This window comes from Cololabis saira, chromosome 24 (assembly GCF_033807715.1).
Source record: "Cololabis saira isolate AMF1-May2022 chromosome 24, fColSai1.1, whole genome shotgun sequence".
NCBI lineage: Eukaryota > Metazoa > Chordata > Actinopteri > Beloniformes > Belonidae > Cololabis > Cololabis saira.
Genome location: NC_084610.1, coordinates 10,810,037 through 10,836,201, shown reverse-complemented (window position 1 = coordinate 10,836,201; position 26,165 = coordinate 10,810,037). Strand labels below are relative to the sequence as shown.

The 26,165-nt window shown below is 41.3% G+C and overlaps 1 protein-coding gene across 1 annotated transcript; it reads right to left on the bottom strand.

The window, feature by feature from the left end:
- Positions 1–9,983: 9,983 nt before the first annotated feature.
- Positions 9,984–12,452, bottom strand: LOC133425086 (nuclear receptor subfamily 0 group B member 1-like). The gene is made up of 2 exons (XM_061715762.1): positions 11,925–12,452; positions 9,984–10,449 (listed from the first exon to the last, which is right to left on the bottom strand). Exons 1-2 carry the CDS (start codon positions 12,382–12,384, stop codon positions 10,208–10,210), a joined length of 702 nt encoding a protein of 233 aa, XP_061571746.1. The 5' UTR covers positions 12,385–12,452; the 3' UTR covers positions 9,984–10,207.
- Positions 12,453–26,165: the final 13,713 nt, after the last annotated feature.

Sequence of the window (26,165 nt, the reverse complement as noted above, 5' to 3'; positions counted from 1 at the left end):
CTAGCGACTGTCCCGGGACTCCCCCTTCTGGAAGTGACAACACCATGAAAGCCAGAATATCAACACAATACGAGGAGAAGAAGAAGACTAACAACAAAGAAGGAAGCGGAACAACGCCAACGCCACCTAGCATCGCGGAGTCGAACGCACCTCACTCAATAATCGATTGTCTCCTCGTGCATGTATACTTGGATTTCTCTGAAACTCCAGATTAATCCTTAGCTACATTGTTGCCAATATCTTGATTTACATGAGCAGGTAACCACACTGACTGACAGGAGTTTGATGGAGGCAACGCCCGCAACCCATAATTCATTTTGGCAACCGGTGACGTTCAAGGTCTGCAGAGGCGTAACTGAGCCCCCGAAGTAGCGTACGCAAAGTTTAGCTGCTAGTTAGTAAGATGACAGCTTTAATTAAATATTTCAAAGGGACTAAGTGCTACAATACTGTGTAGTATGAGAGGAAAAATATGCTAAACATAATTTAATGGGCCCCTAATAAAATTATCAAGCTGTAATTGAACCCATGATTTAGGTTTTTTGACAAAATGCTTCTAAAATTAATACAACTTAATAAAACCCATCTTGTTTGATTATGAATTCAGTGGATCTCAACTCAACGAGCAACGGCCGATACCCCGCAGAGCCACGATTAGTCTTGCACGTCCAACCCAGTTTGATGTTTTCATTCACTGGTTTTACACCTTGCTCTATTTTATTACACATGAGTTTCATCTCGTACCTGTTCTGGTCCCGTTGAAAACGAACGTTGCTTTCAAGTTTACAGAATGTGAAATGTGCCTCGGCTGCATGTGCTAATTAGTGCTTGTTTAATCAAAGTAATTAGAGAGGATGCACTATGCTCCACATCTATAATTCAATAATTCTGACTTGGGCTCGGTGCAGGAGGCTTCCAATACGGAAAACAGCTTGTTTTTTTTCTGTTGAAGATGACTTTTACCCCAACCGCAACAAAAGATCCTGCTGTTACTTTGAAGTAACTATATGCTGTGCGTTTCGTCCAAAAGCAGTGGTTGTAATTATCTTTTGGAGTTAATGGGGGAAAATTTCAGCATGAGGGATGTGGAAAGTTGGGCCTTACCAGTTCAGGCCAGTGGAGCTGATTGGGATTTTTTTATCCTCCTTGGTTTCAATTTGAGGGAATATGTAGATATGGAAATGCCAATGATGCTCCTCCTGGCTACAGCAGAGATTTAAAAACTCAAAAATGCTATTTACATATGCTCCATTTATAGCTGTCAGCTTGATTCAAAATATAACGCTCCCAGCTATGAGTAATAAACTTTCTCATTATTTATCCATTTCAATTTCTACCAAAACAAAAACCAACACAGAAATCGTATTTGCAGTTGGGTTCATGAAGGATTGAAGCTTGAATTTAAATTTCTCCTCAAACTGTAGCTGATTGACGTTTACTGTAACAGCAGAACGACTGAGGAGGACATAAAATCCCTGCGTCACATGTGGAGTTGAACATCTGCAGACCGGGCCTCGCCTCCGCGGACGCCACTTCCACTAAACTCGATGTTCCAGAGAGCTCCGCTGCTTCCCACAATCCTCTCTGTAACACCCCAGACTGCCTTCCAATCATCTGCGCCCACATGAACACAGAAAGCTGCCAGATGTTGTCATCTGGACTAACGTGTCACCATATGGTGCTGCCAGCGTGTTGCTGAAAAGGAGTTCCTAAACTCCAACACACACACACACACACACACACACACCACCCCGATTGAGATGATTTTCTCTTCATTACGATGTCAGTGTGTAATAAGATCCCTGAACAAAAGCATCAAACATGCAGCGAAGAGATCGCACTGCAAGCGCACGGCTATGCAGCACAGATGTTTAGTATCCTCTTCTCCCTACACAGCGGCACACATACTGCTGAAGAGTATTACTCACTCTGGCAGGTATAGCATCCCCCCCCCCCCACACTCACCCATCTCCCACAGGGCCTTGTTACGCACAGCATCGTGCTCTGCCCAATGTGACATGCCTTCCACTCCAAGAATCAGGCCAATTGTCTGTACACAGATAGGTGCTGGTGGAGATGTAGGGTGCATATGTGTGTGAGGGAGAGAGGGAGTTTTGGAGAGTGGATGCAGGCAGCTGTTAACCCACTTTTGGAGTCATTCTGAGCTTTCCATGGTTCAGCACAGCATAATTAGCCTCATGTGAGCCAACGTGCCAAAGATGCAAGTCATGGATCGCTGATGACTTGCCAAGCCCTTCAATTTACTTCCACTTCCTGCAAGGGCAGCTCCATCCTTAATTATTTATCCTTTAACGATAGCATTGATGTCTGTGCGGTGGGATGAATGTGGAATATTGATTTCACTGTGGACTTAAATCCTAATCAAAGCATAAGATGAGTCATATTTTTCACATCTTAACCGATCACATCAAATACGGCGGAGGAAAATCATATGAACTTACAGAAAGATTAACGTTTTTGCAGCTTTGAAATTGAGCACTTATCGTCCTCCAATTAAAACATATTAAGATTAAACTGGTTACTGGAGGAGATTCAAAGGGAAACACTGCCATCTGCTGGATTCCTGCCACACTGCAGGAGAGACGGTCCCTGCGCAAGGCATGCTGGGAAGAAAGAACCCAATTTGGTCTATTATAAGAAAATGGTTTGATGAGGAAATCATACTAAAAATCACACACACAGAGTTTTTTTTGTTCTTTAGTGGGGTTTTTTGTTGCTAATAACAGACTAAGCAGAGGATGAATACTTTGATAAAGTATGAGATATAAAGTTATGATGCATAAAAGGAAGACTTGGTTCTTTATATCAACAGCTAACACTGCTCTCTTGAATAGTAATTAAAAAAAAAAGTAAATTTCACTGTTTATTATATTTTAGTATCTTTCATACATGTTGACATCAAGATGTACTATAACCTTCTATGGTACATTTATATTGAAGACTTGTACAAAACTGTTGATTCACAAGTTTTTGTTTTATTTTTTAATCAATGTACACACACTACAAAAGTTTGGACACATTTTCCATTTTTATACTTTTTTTCTCCAACATGTGTGACGCGTCGTGGGCACAAGGCATTGTGGGTAATTAATCTGTTTTTGTGGTTGGGATCAATAACGTCCATCAGGTAAGCAAATAAATATTCTTCAATAAATTTACTTTGCATTCTACAGTTGATTAAAAAAAAAAAGCGTAAATTAGAAGTTAGAGATTTCAGCCATTGTTGTTTTCTGAATTTCAACTTTGAATGTTGTTTTAGTGAATATTATTTTGGTCAATAGTCAAGAAAATTGTTGACCAAAGCAGTTGGAAACGTTACATTGAAGCTGTTTTCAGTTAATTAAAAATAATTATTTAAAAAGAGTTAACTTTTCAAAATAGAACTTATTCAGACGGAAAATAGGAGACAGCTGTATGTAATTAGCATCTTCCATGATCTCACTGGCCAGACGGAGTGGAAGGTATTATACTTACGTTATTATTGTTTGTTTTCCATCATTTCATTTGACATTAATTTATCAACTTTATATAATCTACTTGGCAAAAGTTATTCTTAAAGCAGCACTATGTAACTTTTCCACCTTAATATCATATTTCCAGAGTCATTGTGATGGTACATCAACTTCCAACAGGTTTAATGACACCTCTGTCATGGTCTGAGGGGTCTGTATCACCTTCACTGGCACTATGTAACTTTGAGGAACATGGTAGGAACCCTGCCACACTAAAAAACTACACATTTTTACGGCTTTAACTGCTTTACGGCATACGTCACTTCCCCCTCCTTCCCGATTCGTAGTTGAGACGAAAATGGGCGGGGCGTGGAGCTCAGAGCTCCGCAGCAGCTGGTAACCCGTTGCTGTGTTGTGGCTGCAGCAGCTCCACATAACAGACGTGGGGAAAAGATTGCTAATGGTTTAACTTTTCACCGCTTCCCTGCTCGGAGGCAGAACCACGGAGGCCAAGTATCTGATATAACAAATTAAAAGAGTGAAAGAGTCGTCGCCTCAGTTGGATCGCGGCTGTAACGACCAAACATAACCTTCCACACATGATCACAAACAAACACTCACACAGACCGGGTCGGATCAAAACACGGGTTTATTAAACCACAAACAAACAAACACAAAGACCGAGGTCGGATCGTGTTTTATTCCCACTTCTCCAGCTAAACGCAGTTGCTGGCCAGCTCTCTGCGGTGCGATTAACCCCAATCTTCAGATAAAACTAGTTTGTTGAGGAAAAAATATCAACTCTATTTGTAGCTGCAGAGGAAAAAAATAATCCCACGAGGAAAACAAAAATATTGCTCACGCCTCGGAGCCTCTTCAGCATAATATAGCAGTCAAAAAAAAGAAAAGAAAAGTAAGAGTGATACAAAACATGTACTGTATGTTGTACTATTATACAAATGTATTGAAACGCACGTCTGTTCACTTGGTGAAACAGAAAAGTTGTTTTGAAAGTCCGTCCCGTCTTCATTCGCTATCAAAACAAATGCACGCAACGGGAAAGGAGTTTTCCGGGAGTACGCGTTGGTGCTCATGGGAAACGTGGTGTTCTTTCTGGTAAAGCACTACCGCTTTTGTCCAAAGGAGCCGCCAAACTCAACAAAAGCTGAAAGTTACATTGTGCTGCTTTAAATCACCAGATATCAGTTAACCAATAAACAGAAATCTCGCGTGATCTGCCGGGACGATACTTGAAGCAGCGACTGTGACGTAAGTGTTGAGTTTGAGAAACATGTTTTGTTTATTTATTTTTTTCCTCCTGTACCTTAACGGTCTTGTTAGTATTTGTTAATATACTTGATCTGTACGTGAAATACTTAAAGAATATCAAATGTCTGATCAAAGGTTTGATGTTTCACCAGATATGACTTTTCGATATTGGTTACTTTTATAAAGTTTTTGACATACCTGACTTTTTTTTAAATACAAGCAACATAGCAAAAACCACAACCAATTAGTTTGAGAGCACCACAACCTGTCTTTTTGCCCATTTTTGGTCGAAAACAACCCATCTAATTTGAAGGTGCACTGTGTTTGGTTCTCACAAAAGTACTGCATTTGAAAAATAACCAGGATTTTGACCAGGAGCATCTGAGGTTTTCCTTCAACGTCTGATACTGTGGGGGGCGTCTCGGTGGACCATCAGGTCCCTGCGGGAGTTTGGAGACCAAATGAAGACATTATACTCTTTGTTCTGTGTTTGAGATAGATCCAAAAGACTTATTGATACTCCCCACTGATCTTTTTAAGGGGGCAGTAACTCAAGGGGAATGACGGGGTCATGTTGGGAGGTGCAATTAGTTTCCAAATTAACATTAATTTCTGGCAAAACACTGTTGTACCAATCCAGATTTACATTATTGCTTGAATATTAACACAGTTCTCAATTTCCCATCAGCCCATAATTGATATGAAAGTAGTCCAGGTTTGGGTTAGGTCCCGAGAGTCCTTCCTTGGTATGAATTAATCAGCAACTCTTGTTTACATTTCTGCCGTTTCATGTGGGAGCCCACGGGCCGTGTTGTTACTGATGCAACATACTACCCCCAAAAGAAAAGGCGCAGCGATCTCAGACGAGCGCGGCTGCTCAGGGACTAATGGGGAAAAAAGCTGTCGATGCAAATGTTATAGTTGAGACCGGGCTTAAAATATCCGTCTTGGACTGTGGGAGAAAAAAACGGCCGAGAAGCCGAACTCAGCAGTTGCTCACTGAAATGTGAAGGTGGTAACTTGTAGGCTCTGATACCGGATTTTAAAAACAATTCAGAGCAGCCAGCCGAGAGGATTGAGTTCCTTCTGTGAAGTCGTCCAAGAGATGTCACTGTGGTCAAACTACTGGACTCCATCCATGTAGAGGTCGTATATTACGCTGGTGAGGAACAACTGGCACTTAAAGAGAGTTTAAGAGTTTAATGAGATTATTTTGAAGTGAGGAACAATGACACTTTTTATTTTCCTATTTTCACCTTCTGTTCTGTTTTATATAGGCAAAATTTGAAGATGGCTCTTTTGAGGCTTGTAAATAACGAGGGGATTTTAATTAGAAGATGAATAAGTGATAAATAATTGTTCGCTGCAGTCCAGCAAATAAACCACTGGGAAAGTTTCCAATCCGGATGAACTTTCACACACTGTTGAGTCAATAATTCATACAGTTCTGAATAAAAAAGAAAGCTCATATAACTCATCCTCGAGCAAAGACAAAGATGGGAAACCGGTGTATTTTGGGAGGTGATTAAATGCGAGATGTTAGTTCACATTATGAACACGGCTGACTAAGTCTCAGGAGGGATCATTTACAGCATCACATAGCGGGCGTTAACTCATGCCGACGTTCCCCAGGTAATGGCGTCCTTGGACACCTGGGAGTCGTGGAGAAATGAGGAGCAGCTCAGAGCTGCCTCCTGGTGCCGTTAATGAAACGAGGCACCCGGCAGATCCTCAGCCAGCGCGGATGAATTTACTGTAGCTGTCAGAGGAGGGAAGTGGAACCCAAACCATCTGGGTGTTGACGTGAAGTCTGTTTAGCACCTGCTTTAATTAACACCATAACTCTCTTTTTTCCTTTTTTTTTTGTGGCAGGTTTTGGATTAGTGGTGAAAATGTGTGTGTTAGAATAAGATGTATGATTGTGATGCACCGTTGTCATTTTTTTGTTCTGTATTTGTTTCTTTGACCATCAAACGTGGTGTTTTCTTAAGCAACTGTTCGAATGCATTGCACCACGAGGCGATGTTTGTGTTGTTGATGTTAGTTGATTGATATTGCGTTTGGTTGCCGGTTGTTGTTTTTATGTGAGGCACCGCATCGACTCAGACGGTGTTTGTTGTCCTCAATGGCAGCTTTAATGTATCTTGTATTCTGGAAGCTGCTCTGCAGCGGCGGTGTAAATGTTCAGGTTATGAATGATGTAGAGCGTTCAACACGGCGGTTGGTATCCTGCTGCAACAAGGAAGCATGTTTAACTAACCCAGGTTTAGTTTAAGGAGAGATTTGTAGGATTGTAGGTCAGGGCCCCGTTTACACGGAGGCGGAGCAAAAACGGAGGCGTTTTCATGCGTTTTGGCCGTTCGTTTACACAAAATCAAAAGTCACCAAAAAAGATAATTTCTGAAAACTCCGGCCAAAGTGGAGATTTTAAAAAACTCAATTTTCATGTTTGCGTCTAAACAGAGGAAAACGGAGATCTAGGCTTCAGAACGTCAAATTATGCAACAGAAACGTCACCAGCGTCATGTGTGCGACCTGTGTTTACAATTAGTTTGGCCACCGTCAATATTTTCTTGTATTTTACTTGTTTTATATTCTAACGTCACACTTAAGTAACTCCACTTCTCTGTCACTCCAAACGAAAGACTCTCGTTCCGTCTTGGAAGTAAAGCCTGAATTATGGTCCCGCGTTAAATCGACGCAGAGCCTACGGCGTAGGGTACGCGGCGATGCGCGCCGTACGGTGTGCGCCGCGTACCCTACGCCGTAGGCTCTGCGTTGGTGTAACACGGAATGATAAATCAGCCTTAACTGGAAGTTACACGTGTCATTTGTTGATGTTTTTTCCAGGATTCTGATTGGCTGGCATGACATTAACAGCGTATTTATGCGGATTCGTGTAAACAAAGAGATTTTGAAAACGATCTCGTGTAAATGATGGAATTTTTTAAAATGTAGAGGGGGAAATATCAGTTTTTGTAAATACCCGGCTATGTGTAAACGGGGCCTCAAACATCCTGAAAATGACTTAGAAGCAGCAAGAGTGAGAAGAAATAACAAATAACAAAAATGACTTCTGAGATATCTACTGAGTTGGCTTTTAGGCCGTCCGGTCTCGTAATACCAGATTCTGCCATGTGTGGCAGTAGCGAGCAACAAAGCAGGCTCGGTACATACTGTGGCTTGAAGAAGTCATGCAGTTTGTGGGCGTTCTTGGTTGGAGAATGGCTGAAGCTCTCGGGAAGGGAACGTTTCCACCACCACAACCACCCGGGCAGGAAAAAGCCTCAATCAGAAGTAATGGAGCAGATAAAACTGTGTGAAACCAGAGTAAATTTCAGGACCCTGTTGGAGACAACTCATGGATTTTACAACGTTTCTTTTAGCTTGGTAGGTAAACTGCTACTGTTTGGTTTGGTTTGGTAAACATTTTTGATGGTAGAGTAAGTTAAGTTCCTATGGCATTAATTCAGTTCAAGATTGATCATGACTGTGTCCCAACAGGGCCTACACAGATCAAGAGCCAATCAGAACAGAGACCTGTATATGACAAAGTTAATTTGTACCGTATTGTCCGCACTATAAGGTGCACCGCATTATAAGACGCACCTTCAATGAATGGTGTATTTTAAAACTTTTTCCATATATAAGGGGCACCGCATTATAACGCGCACTAAATATATGGTAAAATACCGTACTATAGTGGCTGGGGTTGAGTTGCGTATCTACCTGATGGAGCTGCGCTACAGGAAATGCTACAAAATCCTACAGCAAATGCAAAAAAAAAAAAACAAGAAGAAAAGTACCGTATGTCAAACTTTATTAACAAAATAAAAACCAGCTTTGCTGGCGTCAAAGTCGCCATTATGCGAGTCAGCATCACTGCTGTTGTCTTGAACGTCTGTGACGATTCCTGACGTTTTTAGCGCCATTACTTCGGCAACACCAACTATATTACCCACCCTACATTACCCCCTGACTACAGTAATAGAAATTACCGTAATGATCATATATAAGGCGCACTGCATTATAAGGCGCACTGTCAGTTTTTGAGAAAATTAAAGGCTTTTAGTTGCGCCTTATAGTGCGGAAAATACGGTAGTTTGTTGATTTTTCTGTCCATTACTCGCTAGTCGTGTTTGTGGAAATTGATTAGTCCACGAATGCAAGAGTGGAGCAGCCCAACAGCCAGATGACCCATACAGCAGCGACCCGGCCCGCTGGGGAACCAACACAGATCATACTGTAGGTTCCTCAGGTCCTGGATGTTTTAGATGTTTGAGATGTTTCCTTACTTCAACACACTCCGACACAGATGAACATTACCAGACTTGAGCAGACCTGGATGAGCAGTTGATGATGAATCAGGTGTGTAAAAGCAAAAGCACCAAACCTTGCAGCCTCAGAGCGGCAACACCAGCTCCAGAGAAGATTCTTGTCCAGGACTTATTTCAAGCGCCAAGAGGCTAACGGATAGTGGGGTGTTATTATATTTAGCGAGGATAAAGAGAAGTCTCCATTTGCCAGCTAAATAGGTTTCTCTAACAATTTCCCTCAGAAATGATTCAAGTATTAATCGCAACATTCATCACTCTTTTTTGTGATTATATGATTTGAATCTAGCGTGGTTTGAGACGTAATGGCGAGAAAAGCCGACTAACTGACGGAGATCTGTCAGGATTCTGGCTTTGGATCTCAGATTTAGGGTTTGGTTTGCATTACACTTGGCGTTGTGTCTCACAGCTTCAACCCTGTTTTGATTGGATTGTGGTGTATGAATTTAATTTTCAGCTTCACATTATTCCTTTAAACTTTAAAGCCCATGTCTGAGGTAATTTTCTTTTTTGTAATCTGTGGAAACAGCAGTGGTAAAGAAAAATCAACTTGTTTTTTGTTGTTGGATTTTATTTTTTAAGTCTAGTCACTTAATAACTATACTGAAAACATATTTTGCAACTCTTACAAGCCAATAGCTTTAGTCGTTTTATTTCGCTTCCCTGTGTATGCAGTTTGTTGTTCTTTTATTGTGAATATTTTTATTGAACTTGTACAACTTCAAAAGTGAACGAAGCTTTGATCAGCATCAGTGATCCTGCGGTCCCGTGACATTTCTGTTCCTCGGTGATGCAGCGTTTGGTTTTGGTGTGTATTAGCAGGAAGGCATTTCAGATTTGTCTCAAGTTGTTTATTACATTTTACTAAGTTGTGCTGAAGAATAAAAATGAGCTGCTTTGTTCAGACAGATGAAAGCAGAGCTTTATTATGTCTCAGCATGTCACAGATGGGTGAGCAGACAAATATCTTTTAAAGTAAAATGGTCTGAGGTATGATTTTAAAAAATATATACAGATGTTATAAATAATCCACATGTTGCTCATTCTTTGTGAATCAGACAGTGACGTCACAGAATGTATAACAGACAGCTATGAATTTATTGAGAGATATCATTGATGGCATGATGGGCTTTAACTCTTAAAAAACATGGCGAACACGTGATCCTCCACGCGGGCCGGTCCCGTCACGGGCCTGAAGAAGAGGCCGGCCACCGTGTCCGGCTCCAGGGAGCGCAGGGTGACCAGAACCCGCCGCAGCTCGTCCAAGCGAGCCGGGTCGTCCCGGTGAATGGTCCTCACGTGCTCGTAGAGCGCACGCTCAGCCTCCCTCTGCAGGGCCTGGATGTAGTCTCCACACTCCAGCTCCGTCGCATCTGGATCAGCAGACAGGATCACCGGGAGGATTTAGAGGAAAAACACAAATAAAAACAGGAAATAGGGATTATTTTCTTCTGGGTGAGGACACCAGGCCTGTGTTGAAAAAAATTGATTTTCCAATTCTAAATCGATTCTCATATTAATTCCTAAAAATCGATTTGTATGTCTAAAGCAGGGGTCACCAATCCTGGTCCTCGAGGGCCGGTGTCCTGCATGTTTTAGAGTTTTCTCTGCTTTAACACACCTGATTCTAATTAATCATCGTCATCAGCTTGTCATCGAGGTCTGCACAATTCTCTTAACGACACAGTCTTTATCACGGTCCAATGAAGCAGCGAAACATGTAAAACATGCAGGACACCGGACCTCGAGGACCAGGATTGGTGACCCCTGGTCTAAAGATAGATTTTTTTTTTTTTTTCATTATTACATTTTTGCCCGGTGAACTTTAATTCCAGTAGTCACGTCATTTAATTCACACATTCGCTGTTGAGCTGTTGCAATTTCTTTCTTTTTTTGCACTTTAAATGGATATTGAAAGGCATATTTGAGTTATTTATTTCTTAGTTATTTATTTCATACAAATAACTTTTGGAATTGTTTTGTTTTTGCCCAAAAAAGGATGTTTTGTTGGACACTAGAATAACTACTGCCATGTTTTTGCCTTTAAATATGTTTAAAACTATGAAAACATTAAAGTTTTCAGTTATAATTGCATACATTGATATTTCATTGCTTTATATACTTTATTGGGGTTAAATTTGCATAAAATGCTAAAAACCAAATTCTCAAAAAATAAAAACGGAATGTGGGAAAAAAATAAAACCCATTTTATACGTTTGCTGCCCTGGATCTGTTTGATAATTCTGCCCCACAAGATGTTTCTGAAAGCAGTTCTATCAGCATTCTGGGAGGGGATTGGTCCTTACAGCATCATTAGCTGCCAATACTTGCTGTTGAATCTCAATATAATACTAGTATTCACATGTTGCATAACTACAGTCATAATTCAGGCAACAACTCAAAAAACATATTTAATAACACTAGAATAGAATAGAAAGCCTTTATCAGCATTATACTGGTACAATGAAATTAGGCAGCAGCTCCGTAAAAGTGCACACATGCAAAGACTATGTAAACAAGTACTATAAACAACAAAATGAAAAACAGGAAACAAATATATATATACACTATAAAAAGTGAATTATGGGAGGATAAAAATGTACATGAATGGGTGGAGGAATATTGCACTTAAATGGATGGAAGAATATTGAACTCGAAACGATGGAAGAGTATTGCACATAGATAGGTAAGGAATATTGGAACATTATGGATAGAAAATAGAAAATATTGCACAGGTAGTTTCCCACTGCGCTAACACCAACCCAAATAACACTAACCCAAATCAATATCGGATCAAATCAAATCCTGACATTTGGACGGATCTCCATCCCTGAGTGCGGGTCCTCACCTGCGGTGAAGAGCAGCGCTCCCCTCAGGAAGGCGTCCTCCCTCACGCTGGTCCTCAGCCCCGCGCACATGTCCAGCACCAGCTGTAGGCGCTGTGCGGCCCCGCCGGGCACCCCGGGGTGCTGCGTCGGGATCCCGCGGAGCACCGGGACCCGGGCCAGCCCGAGCACCAGCAGGCGCGCCCAGCCCGCCCACACCAGCCGCAGCTGGTCCGACACCGGCAGGCTGCGGAAGCTCGGCAGGCTCCTCACGAACCTGAAGCTGCTCTGCAGCTCCTCGGTGGCCAGCTGGAAGACCCGGCTCCTGCTCGGGGCGCATGCGCAGAGGCTCGCGCTGGGAGACCGGAGCGACCGGAGCCAGACCTGGGGCCTGCTCGAGGCGCATGCGCAGAGCCTCCGCGGGGGGCCGCGGCTGAGCAGGCTGAAGAGGATGCTGCTCGGGCCCGAGTCGCAGCACGACATGGCGGGTCAGAGCAGCTCAGTGGGAACTTCATCTGGTTTTATAGACGCTCATAGACCAGCAGCAGCCCCCCGACCCACAGTTACCCCAGGGCTGACATCCGGGTGGTACTTTCACAATAAAAGATAGGACCCTGATATTGGTGATGAGTGAAAATGCAGACACACTTGTTAGGTTGACAGGACTGTCTCATAAAATTAGAATATTGTGATAAAGTTCTTTATTTTCTATAATGCAATTTAAAAAAACAAAAATGTCATACATTCTGGATTCATTACAAATCAACTGAAATATTGCAAGCCTTTTATTATTTTAATATAGCTGATCATGGCTTACAGCTTAAGAAAACTCAAATATCCTATCTAAAAAAATTTGAATATTCTGGGAATCTTAATCTTAAACTGTAAGCCATAATCAGCAATATTAAAATAATAAAAGGCTTGCAATATTTCAGTTGATTTGTAATGAATCCATGTATGAAATTTTAGTTTTTTAAATTGCATTACAGAAAATAAAGAACTTTATCACAATATTCTAATTTTCTGAGACAGTCCTGTATGTATGTATGTATGTATGTATGTATGTATGTATGTATATATATGTATATATATATATAAATATGTATATGTATATATATGTGTGTGTGTGTGTGTGTGTGTGTGTGTGTGTGTGTGTGTGTGTGTGTGTGTGTCGGTGCATATGTATATATATATATATATATATATATATATATATGCACCGACACAGTGGTTGAGGAAAGTTTCAAAATAAGACCTGAATACGAAAAACATGTTTCTAAATTGAAGCTTTCTTAAAAAATAATTGTTCAAGGTTTTTACTTTTTTATTTTTTCAATCACATGTCTGAGATACAGTATTTACCCTTACAGATCTAATAGTATAGTAATGCTTTATTACTTATATTAATAGGTAAATAAATAATCCTTGTCCGTAGCGTTAAAGTGTTTTAGGATTGGGAGGAAAACTACTACTACTACTACTCATGTAGTAGTATATGTATGTATATATATATATATATATATATATATATATATTATGTCTAAAAGTGCGTGCAGTTTACTTGATGCAGAAGTGCTCCTTAAAGAGCTGAGTCTTTAGCTTGCTCTCAAAAGTAGGTCCAGACCTGCAGATCGGAGAGAGTTTGGTAGGTCGTTCCTCCATCGGGGAACAAAGGAGGAGAAAAGTCTGGCTACTGATTTCACACCACGTGGTGGTGGAAGCGCCAGGCGTCTTTCACTGGCTGAGCGGAGCTGTGGAGGGGATGTAGCTCTGGATCAAGTAGTGAAGGTGGGCAGGAGGGAGACATGACCACTTAATCATAACGGTACTAAAAAAATAATATTAAGGAATTCCAGAGAAGGAGGACTTTATTTCATCAGCTGTACCTGGAGTCAGTTTTAGATTTGCAACATCATCCGTTAAAAGACACAAGAACTTCAGATTACTGTTCTCTCTCTCTCTTTCAACAATAGCACAACAATAAAGACTCCCAGAGTTCACGTGGAGTTCAGATTGACGAATATGAAAGCAGACTGATGTTTGGACATCAAGGACGAGCAGAGTGTCTGGCCTCGGGCTACAAGTGATGTTAGAGCCGACTAGGAGTTGTGAAGTCTGGCGAGCTCCAACCGTGTCGTTAGAACAGAACAGGGAGCTGAGGACACTCGGGACACCCAGTCAAACACTCAACTAGTACACTACAAGCTGCTGAGATCAATGAAGGAGCACATGACAGCAGCGATGCAGGGACACGAATGCAAACAACACTTCTCATCTAAACATGAAGGTAGCTTGGGGCTGATCAGCTTTGGGGTATCCATATCTGATTTGACTTTGTAGACTTAACATATACATATATACATACATATATACACGTATATATACGTGTGTGTGTGTGTGTGTGTGTGTGTGTGTGTGTGTGTGTGTGTGTGTGTGTGTGTGTGTGTGTGTGTGTGTGTGTGTGTGTGTGTGTGTGTGTGTGTGTGTGTAAGCCAAACAACGAAAGTTTTCTCAACAGGGTTTGAGGCCCCAAACGCGGTAACGCTTTTGACTGAGAGAAGTAATGCGCGTAGTCGCAAGATGGAGACGCACATTTTGATGTATAACACACCTGGGTGCACGTTACGGTTCGGGCGAAGAAGCGACTGAAGAAATGGCATAAATTGCGGCAAAATTACACGATTAATTCAAAATGGCCGACTTCCTGTTCGGTTACGGCCATGGCGCCAAGAGACTTTTCTTTACGTTGCGACATGATACAGGTGTGTACCGATTTTCGTGCATGTATGTCAAACCGTATTGTGGGGCTTGAGGCACAAAGTTTTCTAGGGGGCGCTGTTGAGCCATTAGGCCACACCCATTAATGCAAACCATGAAATGTGTGTGTGTGTGTGTGTGTGTGTGTGTGTGTGTGTGTGTGTGTGTGTGTGTGTGTGTGTATATATATAATATATATATATATATATATATATTTTTTTTTTTTTTTTTCCCCCATTCATTTATATTCTTCAGTAGGATGCTGGTACACCTTGAACAGGACCAATGTCAGGTGTAGGAGCCATTTTTTATGTTGTGCAGGTATTTGCTTTTCCACTAGGGTGCAGTATGATTTCAGTTACTTTCTTTTACCCCAGCTGCTGTTGATCAGAAGTGTTGATTAGTTTGAGTTGAGTGGTGGTGCGAGACACAGTTTTTACACGGCGGCCAGAGAGACAATAGAAACCCTTTTTGTTCTGTCAAATTACCTTTTTGTTCAAATAAACGGGAACCTCACCCAAATATATTACTTTTGCAACCTTTCCTTTTTATTCACTCTGGAGTCGAGTCAAGAACAAACCATCCCAAACCACCATCAGGTGACAGGTTTAGTTTTTTGAGTAGTCGCCACCTCGGGCTTAATAACCACATGCTCAAGCACACTCCCACAGACAGCTTGGTAAAGTGAGTCCACCTAACGTGCATGCTTACCTCGCTACAGTGCATTTTGTTTTGAGTACAAAACACCCCAATATTCAAGGTCTACCCAAGTATTTGTGACTCAGCTACCGAAGCTGCTCTCAAGCATCTAAGTTTTCTATTTTTATTTATCTCAGAATGATGCAACACTTGCAGATAGTCAGGATCCGCAGACAACCATGCTCTCAGATTCAGCACAAGGTTTTATAAAAGCAAACAGAAACCGTTTAAAAGGTTTGGCTGCCAGGCTATATTTTCCTTTTTGTTTCATCATTTCATCATGTTGTTTTTCTTCATTCATAGAGATGAAGAACAAACTTAAAAACCAGTTGTAGGTTTCTCCGTGTGGAGTCTGCGTCATTACAGCAGCTTCTGACTGCTCCGTCAGCGAGCATCATCTGGACTTTGAGCAGATTTTCATGTCCCACACCGGTCAGGGATCCAGAGCCTTCAAACCTCGTATTTATCTGTTGTTTCTTCAGTGTGTTTCCCTCACATTGAAGCGTGGGTGAAGACTCAGCGATGGTTTGGAGATTCATCTGCTGCAGGCAACGTTGATGATCTTCAAATACTGGAGCTTCAGAAACTATATTCCCAGGTCCAGCTTTGTCCAGCGTGATACGTTTGATCTGCACAGTAACCACCCTGTGTTGTAAATCAATAACATTGAGCTTTGGGCTCTGCTGCATAACTGGTAAAAACAATGCTGAATCTGCAGCGGGTTTGCTTTGCTTCTCCCAGGATGCTCAGGGTTTATCCTTCCAGCGTTGAGATGCGGTGAGCTGATGACAGACAGGTGGACTCCATCAAACGCCTGTCAAGTGGTTGCTTCAAACCGAGAGAGTTGAACCAGTTTAGTGTTTTTATCTCCTCTCATGACTAGGGCTGGGGATTGATTCAAATGTCAAGAATCGATTCGATTCCGATTCTTAAGATTCAGAATCGATTATCAAGATTTGATTCGATCCGATTCGATTCCGATTTTGATTTGGGTTAGTGTTATTAAAACTGTTTTTTGAGCTGTTGCATGAATTATATGACTGTAGTTATGCAAAATATTACTACTATTATATACTATATACAATATACTATATACTATTATATTGAGATTAAACAGCAAGCTAATGATGCTGTAAGGACCAATCAGCTCCCAGAATGCTGATAGAACTGCTTTCAGAAACATCATGTGGGTCAGAATTACCAAACTGATCCAGCGCAGCAAACAGAGACGGATGAAATCGTTTTTATTTGTTCCATTTTCGGTCTATTTTGGTTTTTCATTTTTGAGCATTTGGTTTTTAGCATTTTTTGCAAATGTAACCCCAAGACAGTATATAAAGTAATGAAATATAGACAATTTATGCAATTATAACCTAACACTTTAATGTTTTCATACCTTTAAACATATTTAAAGGCAAAAACATGGCACCAGTTATTCTCGTGTCCAACAAAACATTATTTTTTTGGGGATAAACAAAAAAATAACCAAAAGTTGTAATGTAATGATGGAAAAAAAAAAACATAAATAAATAAAAAATTTAAAAAAATCGATCTTTAGACATATGAATCGATTTTTAGGAATTAATATGAGAATCGATTTAGAAATGGGAAATCGATTTTTTTCAACACAGGCCTACTCATGACATTTTACCAAGATTAGCTCCAACCTGATAGTTGTCATATCAATGACCTCATCTTAACTCCCTAGACCTGATCTGCTGAAGCATTGCCAGACCATAACACTACTTAAAGAGGACCTATTATTGCATCTAATGTCTATTTTAAACAGGCCTTGAATGTCTTAAAAACAAGCTTTTGATTGTTTTTTTCTAAATAAATTAGAAATTCAGCCTCCGAGGAATGTCTTTATCATCCCATTCTCTAACCTCCTTCTCTATGAGGGGTTCTGAGTGGGCGGGGCTATGATAATGAGGCTCTGTGCTGATTGGCTGCCTGAATGAGGCGTAGCAGGGGAGGACACAAAGCCTCGCTCTGGGCAGAGCATGAGCGCAGAGGAAAAATGGCACTATTATTATGATCCAGAGTCTGACCCAGAACGGCAGGACGAAAGTGAGTCCGTTGACAAGTAGCAGCCGCGGTTACAGCAGGATGTCTCAGGATGGTACGTTTTAAATAAATTTAAATGTATTTTTTGTCTCTTTCATCTTGTTTAGTGAGCCACTATTATGAATTGCTCTCCTGTATAAACGTAACGTAACGTTTATTACGCACAGCAGTAATGTCCTTATTCTCCGCTTTTTTTCCACCTGACTGGAGTAACGTTATGTTGTCGGAGTTTGGTTAAACCAAACACGGTCTGAGTTGCTAGTAAAGTATCTTTGTTTGAAGTAATTCATAGCCTGCAGCTAACCAAGGGTAGTGGTTAACATTATATGTTATAACGTTACGTAATCTTGTCCTGGAAGTTACTATGTAATTCTTTTCTTTCTTTCTTTCTTTTCTTTAGGAGCTCATGTGGGAACTGCCACGATGCCCACAGAGTTGGAGAACGTCTGTTGCAGAGAGATACAACAGGTAACCTATCACTCTAGATACATTGCTTTCTGAGTACAATGTCATATTTTCTACAAAACTATAACTTGTGCTTTGTCATTTCTTAGGTTACAAGACGAATGAGTCAGGTTCTGAATCCACCCCACTGCAGCTAACCTAATCTGGTCTTGAGCCTGTGTCTAAATCTGTTCTCCCTGCAAAATGACATGAATGTATAATTTGATTTCCCCAACACTTATATTTCCAAAATGTAATTTGAGTATACTGTATAATAAATGTATATACAACGTGCTTGTGCTGTGTTTATACACTACATGTAACAGGCAATCACAGCACAGTCTTGTATTGACAAAGCTCGGGCTTATTGAATCAGCAAATTGGTAATCAGACAATGTACAAGTACATTATAATTCCATTGTGATTGTGTCATTTATTTTTATAAAAACATGTTAACTGTAAAGAAATCACAACACTGAATGTTCACAAATGGCAACTTTATTGTTAAAAAAAATAAAATAACATTTGTACACATTATATACACCATATACACTACTTATATACACCATACACTGTTTATATTCACCAAGTTGTATATAAATAACATTATTCATATAATGAATAATGATGTGATTTCTTTATACTGCGCATCCACTTTTTCAACTGTCACTATGCAATCCAGTGTCACATCACGTCCTCCATCAGTGCCAGGCTTCTTTTCAGGCCTTCCTTCTCCATGTGGTAACTCCCATCCACTTCATTGCTCTGTATAACAAAAGAAGTGAGACACAGAAGGGGATATAGGGACAGGAGTTGCAAATTAGCAATAGCTATAAACTCTATGTGCAGAACATCAGTTGCTGTCATTGTACTGAAACTATGTTTAAACTGCATTGTCCCTATCAACTAAACCAATAAAATAAATAAAATAAAAATATGTAATATTATTTGAGTGTTATGTGTTATAAAATCAAAACAAATGTGCTGTACCCATTGACCACTGACCTGCACTAGCTGTACATCAATGATAGCATTTCTCTTCAGGTTCATAAGAGTGTAACTCCCATATTTGGCACAGTGTCCTGAGGAAATATTTTATCATTGAAAATATGAACAAAATAAATCAACATTTCTTAGTCAAAAGTCAATTTTGAAGCCCATGCCTTGCAGTAATAAAGTTTCAATAAAGTACCTGGAGAGTCAGCCCTCATGTCTTCTGAAGGTTTCGTACTTGAACAGCTGCAGGTGCTTGGAAGATCTGAAACCATAGACAGAAAAAACGGTATTACTACTAGAGCTTCAAGCCTTTCATTTAGAAAGTGTAACAGTGCAATACCTGTTTTTGTAAAATGTATGTAAAGTAACTAACAATTTTACTATTGCATAAATACTTTATACTTTTATACCATACATAAATACATTTTTATTGCCTTTTTTGGCATAAAACTCTTGCTCGGAAAAGATGGGAAATAATATCAGTGTTTACTCAGTGTTTTGATTTTTTTTCTCTCATTTTGCATGTGTTTTCCATGACTGTAAAATTGGTCAATCATTTTCCAGGTTTTCCAGGACGCGTGGGAACCCAGAGTATGAATCTGAATGAATGAATGTATGAATCACATCTCAACACAAGTAGCACCTAAAAACAGCTAGAGAAAGCTGTGTGTGTTTGTAACTTGGACGCCGTAACTTTGAAAACGTTTATGTAACGTTAGCCTCTGTCTAAATATTTGTAAAATGAACTGTTGTTACCTGTTGCTCCGGTATTACCTAACGGGTAACACCGGAGCTAAGCTAGTTAGCCCATGCAATGCTCATACTTGTAGACAAATATAAATAACATAAAGAATTAACGTCACTTACCACTGACTCGTGTGCAGTTGCCGGGTCCGTACTGTTGGTACTGATCCTTTTATGAGGGTAAGTGTCGATGCAAAACCTATTTTTACTGTCCCTTGTTGTTCAAACAGCCGGAGGTGAAGTGGTTAGCACACACGATACACCGCTACGAAACAATGGCGGAGTTCTTGTTCCGGCGGAGTTAGTTGTGGGCGTGGTTTCACGCAGCGGAGGCCGACCGATGTAAATAGGACGGCTTAGCATGGCGGCTGTACAGACACTGCAGAATTTGGTTGCTTCCCTCCTTCTCTGAGTTGGCAGGCTGAGGGGAGACCACTTTATATATGTTAAAGCAAGAAAAAAACTGTTTTTCGTAATAAGTCCCCTTTAAAGAGAGAGTCTCTGGGCAGGCTTAAGACTGATTTAAGGTTCTGCGTTAAACCAACGCAGAGCCTACGCCGTTGCCGTGACGCCGTCTTGAACCCTTCGGACTTCTCCGTCACTCCATTTCGCCGCAGTGCAGTACCCCCGCAGAGCGCTACTTGATACTTTGTTTAGCTTCTGGTTTTTCCGGTCACAGTGAATCAAAGAGATAAGGACCACTATTGTGCAAAAAACCAAAACAACCCCCAAAAAAAACAAAAAAAACACACACACACGAAGAAAAGAGCGCTGAAAGTTCACTACTGCTTCACCATCCGGAACCGGAAATGCGTTGCTACCAAGCAAACCAATCACAGCCCTCTCGGTCTGCGTTGGGTCCATGTCGCCTCGATGCGTAGTTAAATTTTTTGGGAGGTGCAGGTCAGGCTACGGAGAGACTCCCGCGCGTACCCGCCGGCGTAGGTTTAACGCAGAACCATAATTCAGCCTTTAAACGATGACGACAGGGCGGAGACGTAATCTGGATGCAAACAGTGTAGATGGCTGTAGTTGAGGATTACCGGCCGTTTAAATTGGCTCTGGCATCGACGGTTAAAGATTCAGGCATATTCATGGAAAACTGAACAGAAGACGGCACTCAAATCTTGGTTTTGCAAGGTCAACTCATGTTAGCCTCATACTGTGTTGCACAAAGTATTAGTGTATAGAAGACCTTTATCATGGATTTAAATCACACTCCCCCTCACATAATCTTTATACAGTTTATCCATCATGGGTTTCTTCTTTTTGAATTCAGACATTTGCCCCCTACACTTTGTAACTATAGAAACCCATTCCAGTACAAGGAGAACTGTCTGGCCTTGTGGGATAATTACAGACTGAGCGCAGCTTCCCTTTTATGCTCGTCTCAATCTGATGCTTTAAAACCCCATGGCAGGCGAAATAAACAACAAAAAACCTGATCAGTCGTGATGCAGTAGCACAAACCTCAGGAACCTTCACTATTAAACAAAAAGGTGCTGCAAGGTTTCCTTTGATCAGTCAACATCTCACACTTAAACATAATACAATCAAATCTGGGTTACACACACACACACACACACACACACACACACACACACACATATACACACACATATACACTCCCCAGTCCTGCCACCCTTATCACGCTCCTTACAACGTTATAGTGAGCAGCAGCTTGAGGACCGCATCAGAAGCAAGTCAGTACTTTCTCTGTGGTGAAGTTCTCCAGCAGTTTTCATTTCTACATCTTCATCTGTTTTGTGGATGTTGCACTTTCCTCACTGATGTCTGACCATCTGTAGATGTGAGTCATATATGTAACCTCGTTGCTGCTTCTTGTTTGGAATAAAGAGCAATTCAACAAGGCTGCAGGAGCAGACGACCAGGTGAAAATACAGACATGTGTTTTGTGGGGTACAAAAACACCACCAACTCATCATAGTCATAGTTTTACCAGCAGCAAAGACAAGTTCAACAGTCTGAGCCTCCACTGGCTGTAAACTGTCACTAATGGAGTTGTGGAGACCTCGATGACAAGTTGGTGATGACCATTGATTAGAATCAGATATTATAACACCTAAAACCATGCAGGACCCCTCTGGTCCCTCTACCCCTCCTGCCCTCTCATCCTACCTGATCCCTGGAGACCGGACTTGAAGAGCCCTGTGATAGACTATTTTGAAAGCTCAAACCAAAGGACTCCTAGAGTAGCTCAACTGGGTGCAAAGAAGCTTTCCACTGCAGAGCTTGTGTGTTCAAACCTTATGCCGTGACCACTTTTAAAGCTATGTCCTTCTACTGAGGACTAAAAACTCACCAGGAAGCCTTAGCAGCATGTGACTCTGTTGTCCAAGATGTTATGGAGGTGCATGGTGTAAAGAAGACTTAAGGTTCAATTCCTTCCAGAGTTCATCATCCTGTTGTCTTTAAGCAGCAACAAACCTGTCAATTTTAAAGTTCAACACTCAAAATAAAAAGTTAAATGTGCTATGAGACATAACTGAAGAGGTTATTTGGTGGTGTGGAGGGATTGCTCATGGCTGTAAGGTGCCAATGAAAGAGTGGCGCTCTCTTCAACATGCTCTTTTACAACTTGAACATTTTGAAAGCTTGAAACAAAAGATAAAAAGTTTTCAGTGCAGCTGAACTTGCATCCTGGTGTAGCTCATCTTGGAACAAAGAGGCTTTCAGATGCAGAGGTTATGGGATCAAACCTTACACCTGAACCACTTTTAAAATAATGTCCTTCTACTGAGGACTGAAAACTGTCCAGGAAGCCTGGGAAAGAGGGGAGTGTGTGGCGCATCATGGTGACGTGCTGCACGTTGTTAAAGAGACTGTGAGTTCAATTCCCACCCAGAGTTCTTCATCCCGTTGTCTTTAAGTAGAACAAAATCCACTTTTAGATTCAACACTCAAAATGAAAAGTTAAATGCACTATGAGAGATGTCTCCCTCCCAAGGATACTGGTGGTGTGGAGGGTTTGCTCACGGCTTTAAGGCGCCAATGAAAGGGTGGTGCATGCTGGTTCAAACCCTCCACACCACCAGTATCTGGAGGGGTAGAGGGATCAGGGAGGATGAGAGGGGCAGGTAGGAGGAGAGGACATGAGGACTAGGGGGTAGGAGGAGGGCTAGAGGGATTGAGGGTATAAGAGGAGGAGTAGTGGGGATGGGTGGTCTTAGGGGAGGCCTAAGAGGAGGCCTAAGAGGAGGCCTTAGGGGGTCAGGTAGGATGAGGACTAGGGTGTGAGGGATCAGGAAGGATGAGGGGTAAGAGGAGCGCTCCGGGGAGCACGTAAGAGGAAATGGCCGGAGCGCTTGGTCCCCCCAGGGGGGAAGAGAGGGTCAGGTAGGTTGAGGGGGATCGGGCAGGAGAGATAGGCAAAAGCTGCTATTGGTAATCTTTGATTTGAGGAAAAGTCAAATTACTGATCTTACCTGAACCACCAAGCCCTCCTGATCCCTTCAGCTGTCTTCGTGCCCTTACCCAATCTCTCTAGCCTCTCTTATCCCCCAAGCGCTCCGGCCATTTCCTCTTTCCAGACATTTCCTTACCTGCTCCCCGGAGCGCTCCTCTTACCCCTCATCCTTCCTGATCCCTCCTGCCCCCTCACACCCTAGTCCTCATCCTACCTGACCCCCCTAGGCCTCCTCATCCCTTTAGCTGTCTTCTTAACCATCCCCACTACCTGACCCCCTAGTCCTCCTCTTACACCCTAAATCCCTATACCCCTCCTTTTACCCCCTAGCCCTCATGCCCTCTCCTCCTACCTGCCCTCTCATCCTCCCTGATGCCTCTACCCCTCCAGATACTGAGGATGGGGAGGGTTTGAACCAGCATGCACCACCCTTTCATTGGCGCCTTAAAGCCGTGAGCAAACCCTCCACACCACCAGTATCCGAGGGGAGACATCTGTCATAGTGCATTTAACTTTTCATTTTGAGTGTTGATCTCTAAAAGTGGATTTTGTTCTACTTAGAAACAATGGGATAAAGACCTCTGGGCGGGAATTGAACTCACAGTCTCTTGAACAACGTGCAGCACTTCACCATGATGCGCCACACGCTCCACTCTTTCCCAGGCTTCCTGGACAGTTTTCAGTCCTCAGTAGAAGGACATTATTTTAAAAGTGGTTCAGGTATAAGGTTTGATCCAATAACCTGTGTATCTTTAAGCCTCTTTGTTCCAAGATGAGCTACACCAGGATGCAAGTTCAGCTGCACTGAAAACTTTTTATCTTTTGTTTCAAGCTTTCAAAATGTTCAACTTGTAAAAGATCACGTTGAAGAGAGCGCCACTCTTTCATTGGCACCTTACAGCCATGAGCAAACCCTCCACACCACCAAATAACCTCTTCAGTCATGTCTCATAGCGCATTTAACTTTTCATTTTGAGTGTTGAATTTAAAATTGACAGGTTTGTTGCTGCTTAAAGACAACACAATGATGAACTCTGGAAGGCATTGAACCTTAAGTCTTCTTTACACCATGCACCTCCATAACATCTTGTGCAACAGAGTCACATGCTGCTAAGGCTTCCTGGTGAGTTTTTACTCCTCAGTAGAAGGACAAAGCTTTAAAAGTGGTCCCGGCATAAGGTTTGAACACAAGCTCTGCAGTGGAAAGCTTCTTTGCACACAGTTGAGCTACTCTAGGAGTCCTTTGGTTTGAGCTTTCCAAATAGTCTATCACGGGGCTCTTCAAGTCCGGTCTCCAGGGATCAGGTAGGATGAGAGGGCAGGAGGGGTAGAGGGACCAGAGGGGTCCTGCATGGTTTAGGTGTTATCTTATCTGATTCTAATCAATGGTCATCACCAACTTGTCATCGAGGTCTACACAACTCCATTAGTGACAGTTACAGCCAGTGGAGGCTCAGACTGTTGAACTTGTCTTTGCTGCTGGTAAAACTATGACCACAAAACAACGTTTATGCATGTGCAATCAAAATCTTTGACTCCGTTTCTGAAATTCAGACATTTTGAAACTCACAAAAGTGGCGCTGCAATGATTCCTTCACTGTCTTTTAACCCCAAAGCATTGTACCATTCCTAATAAAGGCAAAAAATATTAATGTTTTTCCACTAATAATTGCTTACAACAAATTCATGGCACTTGATTGCCAATGAAACTTTTGGTGTTCACAACTTGTGGATGAAGTCACAGTGGTTTTGATGAAATTGTACAGTATATTATTTTGCTTAAAAAACAGAGTTTGTGGTGTTTTTGTACCCCACAAAACACATGTCTGTAATTTCACCTGGTCATCTGCTCCTGCAGCCTTGTTGAATTGCTCTTTATTCCAAACAAGAAGCAGCAACAAGTTTACATATATGACTCACATCTACAGATGGTCAGACATCAGTGACGAAAGTGCAACATCCACAAAACAGATGAAGATGTAGAAATGAAAACTGCTGGAGAACTTCACCACGGAGGAAGTACTGACTTGACAAAGTTTGATCAAATTTGTAAGTTAAGATACTCTTGGGTTTGTATCTCCAAATGTAACCGTCTAAACTTTAGGTTTAAGTGTAAAAACAGATCATTTAGAGAAATGAGAACTTCGTCCACAATGACACAAAACAGCAAACCTTCTTAAAGCTCCCGGTGTTTTTTTGTGCACGGCTTTAACTCTGAAAGAGTAGATTCACAGGAGTCACCTTGTCTGGGTGGACTTCCTGTTTACAGATACATGTTAGTCATTTTCCAGTCAACTTCTGTGAATAAGATGCAAATACAAGTAGCTAGTAGCTAGTATAAAAGTTAAAATAAAATATGGAAAACTGGATGTTTATAAACTTCCTAACTTTTTCATTTACAGTCAATAAAAATTGTATTACTTTTTAATAGGAGAACTGTGAGACTATTTGGCGACCAGACACTTATATTTCTAATGTTTCATGCTGCTGTGGTTAAGAGCAGTTTCATAACACCTCTTTCTTGTGGGAAGACCTCCACTCATCTGTCACTGTTGCATGCCAGAATCAGAACATGTGGCCGCAAAACTCTGCATACCGGTATGAACTTTAGACAGATGCAGCAGCGGCTGACCAATCATTTGTTTGTCACATAAATTATACATAACGACCACTGATAATGAGGGCACCATAGGACCAATCGTGTATTTTTAAGCTGATTAATATTCTCTTGCAACCTTAGAGTTATTCTTTTATTTGGTAATGTGTTGAAGGTATGATCTGTGAATAGGTTATTTAGAAAACTCCTCCTTCAGTTGTTTGTATATTAAATGAGGTGAAAACTGAGGACTAAATCATTCTGGAGGATCTAAAGGCAGAACTTCTGTCTCCTGTTCAACATCAGCAGGTAAAAGGCTCTTTATCTTTCTGGGGATGAATATTTGAAGATGAAATCCTTGAATAAAAAGCATATATTCTTAAAGCTATTTTTTTTCTAATACTTCATCATTTAAGAGGATTATTTAACTGGAAAAATAAATGAACAAAAATAAATACGATAAAAAAAAACAGACTAAACAATGGAAATAATTTCTTTGAGATGCAGCTCAGTTTGCAGAGCAGTTAAACACAC